The 10,470-nt window shown below is 43.9% G+C and overlaps 1 protein-coding gene across 1 annotated transcript; it reads left to right on the top strand.

The window, feature by feature from the left end:
* Positions 1 to 3,691: 3,691 nt before the first annotated feature.
* On the top strand, positions 3,692 to 8,974 carry lg7h8orf74 (linkage group 7 C8orf74 homolog). Its single transcript, XM_020487216.2, has 6 exons — positions 3,692 to 4,110; positions 6,760 to 6,949; positions 7,086 to 7,206; positions 7,402 to 7,504; positions 7,807 to 7,968; positions 8,223 to 8,974. Exons 1-6 carry the CDS (start codon positions 4,063 to 4,065, stop codon positions 8,397 to 8,399), a joined length of 801 nt encoding a protein of 266 aa, XP_020342805.1. The 5' UTR covers positions 3,692 to 4,062; the 3' UTR covers positions 8,400 to 8,974.
* The last annotated feature ends 1,496 nt before the right edge of the window (positions 8,975 to 10,470 follow it).

Genomic DNA, 10,470 nt, shown 5'->3' with positions numbered 1-10,470 from the left:
AATGCTCTTCTTGCTTTGTCTGTCAGCTCATTCACAGCCATGTGAAAGCGACCGGTGTTGCTGATATTAGGTCCTAGATACGTGTCGTTTTTGGTGTGTTCTAATAGAACTGTGTCCAAATAGAATTTATATTTGTCATCCTGATATCTGGACCTTTTTTGGAATATCATTATATATATTTTTTTTTAGGATAACGGTAAGAGCCCAAGTCTGACAGAACCTGTGGTTAACGGTCAGAGCCCAAGTCTGACAGAACCTGTGGTTAACGGTCAGAGCCCAAGTCTGACAGAACCTGTGGTTAACGGTCAGAGCCCGGGTCTGACAGAACCTGTGGTTAACGGTCAGAGCCCAAGTCTGACAGAACCTGTGGTTAACGGTCAGAGCCCAGGTCTGACAGAACCTGTGGTTAACGGTCAGAGCCCAGGTCTGACAGAACATGTGGTTAACGGTCAGAGCCCAGGTCTGACAGAACATGTGAAGATGATCTAGGTGCTGCTGTAACCCCTCTTTAGTGGGAGACAGCAGCACCAGGTCATCTGCGTACAGCAGACACTTGATTTCAGTGTTGTGTAGGGTGATACCAGGTGCTGCCGATTCTTCTAATGTTTTTGCCAATTCATTAATGTAGATGTTAAATAGTGTTGGACTTATTGGGCAGCCCTGTTTCACTCCCCGTCCCTGAGAGAAGAAGTCTGTTTGCTTGTTGCCAATTTTAACCAGACATTTGTTTTTAGTGTACATTGATTAAATAACATCATGTGTTTTCCCTCCAATACCACTTTCTATTAGTTTATAAAAAAGACCTTCGTGCCAAATTGAATCAAATGCTTTCTTGAAGTCTACAAAACACGAGTAGATTTTGCCTTTGTTTTGGTTGACTTGTTTGTCATTTACAGTGTGGAGGGTGTAAATGTGGTCTGTTTGTACGATCATTTTTTAGAAATCCAATCTGGCTTCTGCTCAGGATGTTGTGTTCGTCAAGGAAATTATGTAGTCTGCTATTTATAATACTGCAGAGAATTTTCCCCAAGTTGCTGTTAACTCAAATTCCTCTGTAATTATTTGGGTCAAATTTGTCTCCATTTTTATAGATTGGTGTGATCAATCTCAGGTTCCAAATATTGGGGAAAATACCTGCAGTGAGGATAATGTTGAGTTTGAGTATAGCCAATTTGAATTCGTGGTCTGTATATTTGATCATTTCATTTAAAATACCATCAGCACCACAGGCCTTTTTGGGTTGGAGCGTGCATCGTTTTTCCAATAATTCTTCTTCTGTAATTGGGGTATCTACATGATTCTGATAGTCTTTGACTGCTGATTCAAGGATTTGTAATTTTTCTTGTATATCTTTTTGTTCTGGGCTCTTTGTTATATTGCTGTAGAGGTTTGCAAAGTGATTTCTCCACATATCCCCATTTTGGATAGCCAGTTCCTCATGATGAGGTTTGTTTCATTTATTCCAATTCTCCCAGAAGTGGTTTGATTAATATGGATTCCTCAATTCCATCCAGCTGATTTCTAATGTTCTGTTCCTCTGTTCTTAGGGTGTGTTTGTATTGCTTCAGTGTTTTCTCGTATTGAAGACGTATGTTTTTGTTGTCTGGTACCCTGTGTTTTTGATTAGATATATTTCTCAATTACTTTCTTAGATTTTTCAATCATTATCAAACCATTTTTCATTTTCTGTTCTTTTTGGTTTGCTCTTATGTTTCTTTAGATTAGCCAAGGAGGCAAATTTGTCAAATATAAAGTTTATATTCCAAAAGGCCAAATTTACACCTTCATTGCTGAAGGAGAATGTTAAGGCTAAAACGTTGTCCAGGAGAGATTGTATTTTTTGGCTACTAATGGCTTTCTGGTAGATGTCTGTACTGTTTGCACTCCATCTATAGGCCTGTTTAGTACTGTGTAATTTATTGGGCCGTGATGCTTCATGGTTGGGTTCTGCTCTTCTCAGATACACTATGATTTTACTGTGGTCTGAGAGAGGTGTTAGTGGGCTGACTGTGAAGGCTCTGAGAGAGGTGTTAGTGGGCTGACTGTGAAGGCTCTGAGAGAGGTGTTAGTGGGCTGACTGTGAAGGCTCTGAGAGAGGTGTTAGTGGGCTGACTGTGAAGGCTCTGAGAGAGGTGTTAGTGGGCTGACTGTGAAGGCTCTGAGAGAGGTGTAAGTGGGCTGACTGTGAAGGCTCTGAGAGACTCTGGGATTAGGTCGGTGAGGAGAATAACTAGCAACGACAGAGCCCTCTCCTGGTAAGGAGAATAACTAGCAACGACAGAGCCCTCTCCTAGTAAGGAGAATAATTAGCAACGACAGAGCCCTCTCCTGGTAAGGCTGGAGACTGACTGGTTTGACTGGTTACACCAAAAATAGTTTCTCTCCTGTGTGTATTTTTCAGATCCGCCTTGGCAATTTTGAGACACCTGCTCCACTGGAGAGTGTGTGTGTGTGTGTGTGTGTGTGTGTGTGTGTGTGTGTGTGTGTGTGTGTGTGTGTGTGTGTGTGTGTGTGTGTGTTGGGGGGGATATAGAAGTCTGTCAACTTCCTGTGATGACAGGAACCAGGAATAGTGTCTCTTGTGGGGTCAGATTCACAACTCTGTCTCCATCTCAAAAATCTCCTCCTTTCTGTCAACTCCCCTTTTCCCGCTCTCTTAACCCAATATCTCTCCTTCATTTCAACACCTTCGCTTTCACCCCTCCTCTGCTTTCTGGTCTGTTATTTTTGTCTTCTCCTCTGAGTCCTTCCTCCCCCTCTCATATCCACTCTCGTTATCTCCTCCCTCCTCCTCTTCCCTCCCTCCCTCCCTCCCTCCCTCCCTCCCTCCTCCTCTTCTCTCCTCCCTCCCTCCCTCCCTCTCTGACCCTCATCCCTTCCTAAGCAGCTGTGACTCACCTGAACAAACACCTTAATCCACCTCACCACAGGAGCTATAGGCTAAATAAATAACACACACATACACTCTGTAGTTATTCTCCTGTGCTTACCTTAAAGAACTCATTGGCTTCTTCTCTACCAGCAAACAGATGATTCAGCCAGTCAACTCCTCAAGTCAGTTACCAGAAACAGATGATTCAGCCAATCAACTCCTCAAGTCACAGTCACCAGAAACAGATGATTCAGCCAGTCAACTCCTCAAGTCACAGTTACCAGAAACAGATGATTCAGCCAGTCAACTCCTCACTGCAGGACTCACTGTCCAGTCTTCTACAGATCTAGATCTCACAACAGCTCTCTGCTTTATAATCCACAGCAAGAAGCAGAGTCTCTGATGTAATCCACAGATACGGAAAAGGTAAACTCCAGGTCGGATACGGAAAAGGTAAACTCCAGGTCAGATACGGAAAAGGTAAACTCTAGGTCAGATACGGAAAAGGTAAACTCCAGGTCAGATACGGAAAAGGTAAACTCCAGGTCAGATAAGGAACGGTAAACTCCCAGTTCTGTCCATGACCTGGTCTGCACAGCATGCATTCTGTTATCTCTCTCCGTTAATGGCCCTGAAATAATATTAGGTGTATTGTTTCCGGTTCTCGCTCTGTTGCTCACACCATTTATCTAATTATGATCCCAACAGGAGAGGAGAGGAGAGGAGAGGAGAGGAGAGGAGAGGAGAGGAGAGGAGAGGAGAGGAGAGGAGAGGAGAGGAGAGGAGAGGAGAGGAGAGGAGAGGAGAGGAGAGGAGGTGGGATTCATAAGAAAAAGGATTAGAACGTCTGAGCCATCTGTGTTCACGGGGAATTAACCCCCCACACTCAGGCAGGCGGACAAAAACACAGATACACACGGACACAGGCACACATAAAAACACACACACACACCTACTGCAGGTTGTCAACTCAACTAAGGAGCAGACAAGACATAGAATGATGTTTATGGGTTAACTCAGGTATACCAAGCAAACTGCTAGAAATAGACACCTGCAGAAACGGCTAGAAATAGACATCAGAATACTGAAATGAGTTGGAAATTCCAGTCAGGCGACGTCATCAGCCAATGTCAAAACCTGCGCTGTGGTTCCCATAGCAACAAAAACACCCCCCCCCTGACAACGCTGCAATGGCCTCCCTGACAGACGCAGAGATGGCGGAGATTGCCAAACTTCAGGTAAAATTAAAGACACAAAAACGGCATTCATAAATGCAACTCCAGGTTTAGAGAATACGACGATAAACAATACGTGATTTGTGCGGATTACTGAAGCGTCACTAAAACACGATTTGCCTACGATATCCAACATGCAGGCTATTCATGATGTACTGTTAGTCAATTGCATGATGTAACGTTAACGAGTTAACTTCGTTACAAATTGACATTTAGGGTAGACGAGTCTGCATGCAAGCGGTAAGCGACGATTGGTAGCCTGTCGATATTCACTGATCTAGGCTACAGGACGAGATCATCGAGGGTAGGGGAGAGGATTGACAGGTGTGAAGGGAGGCCGAGAAATGATGGATTTCATGTTAGAGATATTTGCGATGTACACACACACACACACACACACACACACACACAGTCGGTAGCCTCCTGTTTAAAGCAACAAGTTCTCTAGCAGCCGAATCGCACATATTTGATGAGACTGGTGGGATGGCTCTGAAAACAACACACACATCTTGGCTAATCCAATGCATTAGAATTTCTGCCACACAGTATCAGGATAACATCTGCTGTCTATCTCTTTAACTATCTTACCTTCAGTAGAGATACAAGCGCCCTGCCCACACAACAATGCATGATGGATAGTGCGCGCACAGCAAGGGCTCGTGTTTCTGTGCGCGGTGTGTGCCTTTATCCATGCGATCATATTATTATTGTTGTTGTTGTAAATAATAACAACAATAATACATACAGATATATCAGCGAGCAGCAATGAACAGGTTTCACAGGATGACAGAAATGATTCAAGATCAGTTGGATAACAAAGCAAGCACTGTATCATGTAGGCTAGGAACTATCTTCCTCATCAGTGAAAAACATGACCATGTTTATCAATCAATAACTCAAGGATATGACGCAAGTGAAGTCATTGCTTAATGTTTTGAGTTCATATACCAATTTCGGGGTCAATTTATGTTATGATTTGTTAATATTTTCAGAGTTAGTGTAGGCTAATGGTATATTTGCCGTCATCTTTGAATTCTGGGACTTTGTTTTTGTCGAAATCTGCTTGTGTAAATAATTAGAATCTCCCTTGGTACACTCTACATTAGCGTTCCAAGCGACAGGATTTTCCCAAATAAAATATCCACTTTTCACTACATTTACATCACATAATATGGCAACAATATGTGATTATACAGATATACTATATTCCACATTGTTCATGGCCCCATGGTCCATTGATTTAGCTTTTATAGCTCTGGCATGGCCGACTTTGAAGTGAGTAATCATTCAACACACTTTCACAGTTTGGGGGTGGGTGGCAGGTAGCCTTGTGGTTTGCACGTTGGGCCAGTCAACTATTTTAAAGTTGATAGACCACTGTGGAGTGGATTTACAGTAGTTTAAATGGAAATATAACATGTGTTTTGGGGGTAATTTTGTCAAAAACTCAGCCATCTTTTGACCAATCATTTAGCTTTTCTCAAACTATGTTAAGACATGTACCATGGGCATACATTTGGTGTCATTTGGTCCTATGGTTTAATGGGAACAAGATGTTGGAAGTATTTTTAGCATATGTGCTAATATGCATCTACTTGTAATAACGTGGCCATGTTTGAATGCATCAACGTTATTTTCTCAAACACTTATTGTGAAATATCGAATTTGGTGTGAATCCGACTTTTAGTCCATGAGGAGGAAAAAAAGAAGATTTTAAGCATTAACGTTACATAGTCAAAGACGTTCATTGTTAATAGTTTCCTTTTTTTTTTTTTTTAAGATATCAATGTCAAATTTAACATGGTTCATCAGGTTACCCTACAGTTTTCAAGTTGATAGGCCATTTCAAAGAGGATTTTCAAAGGGTTTTTATGGACATGTAAAAATCATAATTCCTGATTTATCTCTTAACCAATCCCTTAGTTTTTCCTCAAACTAAGTTTAGAGATGTACCATGGGGCTTACATACCGAATTTGGTGTTACTTCTTATGGTTCATGAGAAAAAGGTTTTCCAACATTTCCAAAATGGAGAATAATTAAGACTCGAAGTTTCAATGGGTGACTGATATGAGGGTTGAAGCGAGATTGCTTATCACAGCGCCACCTATAGGCCAATCGGTGCCGTTATTTTAGACCAAGTTACTCATGGCCTTTAGTTTCTGAGTGCCAAATTAGAAGAAAAAAAGTTAGCGATCTATGCTTAAGTTCATTCAGAGAATAACAATAAGTTAACCTCTAATACTGTGCTATATTTTTCCCGTCTTTTCTTGGGAAAACTCCATTTTATAGAGGCTATAGGACCTACATAACGTTTGTCTACAGAGGTGCTCTTTGAGACAAAATAGGTTTCAGTAATTGGACAGAAATATTGCCCAGAAATGACATTGTTATTGGCCACAACTCCTCACACCCATGAACAAAAAAAAAATATATAGTTTGCAACTAAAACAAAGGATTTGTGTGGTTTCCTGAGATAATATTCGATTATAATGTTTATGAATCATTACAAGCCAAGAAGTGACATTAAACAATTATCAACTAGTCCATAGTATATCTTTAGTGCATGTGAGTTTCTGTCAAATTCAGACTTCATACAGATAGAATGTGTTTCCAGAAAGAACTCTGTTCACTAATCAACTTGTGTGTGTCAGAGAGAGGAGGGTGTACAGCAGCTAAGCGGTCGCTTCTTGTGGCCTGAGTTCTCTGGGGACGATGTATGGCAGAGCGCCTATCAACAGTTTGTTTACGAGTGTGCCATGTTCGCCGCCGACCGCGGCCTGGCCTGGAGTGCTGTGAGAGCAGTGGCCGGGATGACGAGAGACCTGTTCCCTCAGCTAGCGGGTCAGTAGTTATCTATTGTCTTTATTATACATATATATTATATATTAATCATTCAAATTGACCGCAGCTCCATTTATATAATATAAAATAATGTAATAATTTATATTGAGTTTGGGATTTCATTCATTTCCCCCAGATTTGGACCCGCCCAGAGTGCTAGCCCTAATTTCAGATTGGCTGACAAAGTGTTTGCCCCGCCTACCTCCTGCCCACCACAAAGCAGTCTTCCACTTCCTGTCTGACACTTGTGTCACTAGGTAACCAATAAATTACTGGGAGTTTATATATAGAGTGTGGGACTCTCTTTATTTTTTATAGCTTATAGTTTATTCGCCGTTAATCAGAACCCCTACATAAAATAATTTTCTCTGGGTGTGCGTCAGCTCATGTTTTTTCTTCGACTATGATGTAATAGTACGTATCACAGAGATCTGTTCATGTCTGACATTTAGTCAACGACTGCTACAAGCTGTGGTGGGCGGGACCAGTCACCGGTCAATCAATCAGAAACACCTGGAGGTTCATGTGCCCCCAACACCCCTCCCCCTGGCACAGGTGATACAGGAAGTGTGTGTGTGGGTGTGTGTGTGGATGTGTATGTGTCCATGTGTATGTACGCATTTACATTCTCTTTCAGGGTGATGATGAGTGTGTTCTGTCTCAGGGTGGTGATGAGTGTGTTCTGTCTCAGGGTGGTGATGAGTGTGTTCTGTCTCAGGGTGATGATGAGTGTGTTCTGTCTCTCAGGGTGATGATGAGTGTGTTCTCTCTCTCAGGGAGAGAGTGTGTTCTGTCTCTCAGGGTGATGATGAGTGTGTTCTGTCTCTCAGGGTGATGATGAGTGTGTTCTGTCTCAGGGTGATGATGAGTGTGCGTTGGAGCGCCAGCGTGTGTGTGCCCTGCTAAAGGTTGCTAAGCAACAGAAGAGGAGGGAACTTCGGAGGCTCAGAGAGGAGGAGGGGCCACAGGGGTCAGAGGTCAGATTGGACACATTAAATGACCGCAGACTCGACAGAGAGGTAGACACACACACCAAACACATGCATCCACCGACACACACACCATCACCACCCCAGATTGTGGTCAATTTATTTTTCTATGCAGTCAGTTCAGAAAGTAAACTGAATTGCCATTTCAATTCCAATTTTCCTCAATGTCTCCTATAAGATCAATTTGGAATTAGAAATTGGAGTTTCAGTTTACTTCCTGAATCGACTGAGTTGAAATGGAATTGAGCAACACCACTGTGTACTGTATTGTATTGTTTCTCCAGGAGGTGGCAGACCTAGTGCGGTCTACTGTGAGGGCCACAGGAGAGCTGCTGATGGGGAGGCTGCTGAAGGAGAGTAGCCTGGTGCATGACCTACTGGAGCTCAGCCTGCAACACACAGCCCTTACCACCGGGGAGAACTCTATACACCCTGACCTCACACACACACACACACCCTGACCACACACAAACACACACCCTGACCACACACACACACACACCCTGACCTCACACACACAAACACACACCCTAACCTCACACACACAAACACACACCCTGACCACACACACACACACCCTGACCTCACACACACACACACACACACCCTGACCTCACACACACACACACCCTGACCACACACACACACACACACACACACACACCCTGACCTCACACAATCGAAGGATCCCACCGGGGCCATACACACAGCTAAACCCAAGATGAGGTGAGAGGACCAAGAGGAGGTGAGAGGGGGGGAAGAGGCCATGCTGACACAAAAATCAGTAATAAAGTATACTGAACAAGAATATAAACGCAACATGCAACAATTTCTAAGATTTTGCTGAGTTACAGTTCATATAAGGAAATCAGTCAATTGAAATAAATAAATTAAGAGTATTTATCTGGTCAATATGTCAGTGTATCATGTTTGTTTGTAACAGTGTGTTATATGTGAAAATGTGATTGTATTATACATTTATTGTAATGGAAGATTAGTCCAAATAAGGACTAAAAATAAAAATCCAATCAAATTAGGCCCTAATCTATGGATTTCACATGACTGAGCAGGGCTGCAGACATGGGTGGGCCTAGGAGGGCATGGGCCTAGGAGGGCATGGGCCTTGGAGGGCATGGGCCTTGGAGGGCATGGGCCTAGGAGGGCATGGGCCTAGGAGGGCATAGGCCTAGGAGGGCATAGGCCTTGGAGGGCATAGGCCTAGGAGGGCATGGGCCTTGGAGGGCATAGGCCTTGGAGGGCATAGGCCTAGGAGGGCATGGGCCTAGGAGGGCATGGGCCTAGGAGGGCATAGGCCTAGGACGGCATGGGCCTAGGAGGGCATAGGCCTTGGAGGGCTTAGGCCTAGGAGGGCATGGGCCTTGGAAGGCATGGGCCTTGGAGGGCATGGGCCTTGGAGGGCATGGGCCTAGGAGGGCATGGGCCTAGGAGGGCATAGGCCTAGAAGGGCATGGGCCTAGGAGGGCATGGGTGGGCCTAGGAGGGCATGGGTGGGCCTAGGAGGGCATAGGCCTTGGAGGGCATGGGCCCAGCCACTGGGGAGCCAGGCCCAGCCAATCGGAATTAGTTTTTCCTCACTAAGGGGCTTTATTACAGACAGAAATACTCCTCAAAACTTCACATTTAAAGTGGCCTTTTATTGTCCCTAGCACAAGGTGCACCTGTGTAAGGATCGTGCTGTTTAATCCGCTTCTGGATATGCCACACCTGTCAGGTGGATGGATTATCTTGGTAAAGGAGAAATGCTCACTAACAGGGATGTAAACACATTTGTGCACAAAATGCGAGAAAATAAGCTTTTTGTGCACATGGAACATTTCTGGAATATATGATCAGTGTATACAGTGGCAAGTATGTGAACCCTTTGTAAATACCTGGATTTCTGCATAAATTGGTCATAAAATTTCATCTGATCTTCATCTAGGTCACAACAGTAGACAAACACAGTGTCTGCTTAAACTAATAACACACAAATAATTATACGTTTTCATGTCTTAGTTGAACACACCATGTAAAAATTCACAGTGCAGGGTGGAAAAGTGGATTTAATAACTGGTTGACCCTCCTTTGGCAGCAGTAACCTCAACCAAACGTTTTCTGTAGTTGCAGATCAGACCTGCACAACAGTCAGGAGGAATTTTGGACAATTCCTCTTTACAAAACTGTTTCAGTTCAGCAATATTCTTGGAATGTCTGGTGTGAACTGCTCTCTTAAGGTCATGCCAGCATCTCAATCAGGTTGAGGTCAAGACTCTGACTGGGCCACTCCAGAAGGTCAGGACTCTGACTGGGCCACTCCAGAAGGTCAGGACTCTGACTGGGCCACTCCAGAAGGTCAGGACTCTGACTGGGCCACTCCAGAAGGTCAGGACTCTGACTGGGCCACTCCAGAAGGTCGGGACTCTGACTGGGCCACTCCAGAAGGTCGGGACTCTGACTGGGCTACTCCAGAAGGTCAGGACTCTGACTGGGCTACTCCAGAAGGTCAGGACTCTGACTGGGCTACTCCAGAAG

This window comes from Oncorhynchus kisutch, linkage group LG7 (assembly GCF_002021735.2).
Source record: "Oncorhynchus kisutch isolate 150728-3 linkage group LG7, Okis_V2, whole genome shotgun sequence".
In the NCBI taxonomy this organism is placed as follows: Eukaryota; Metazoa; Chordata; class Actinopteri; order Salmoniformes; family Salmonidae; genus Oncorhynchus; species Oncorhynchus kisutch.
Note: the sequence above shows the minus strand (reverse complement) of the source record. Positions and strands in the feature narration are given on the sequence as shown.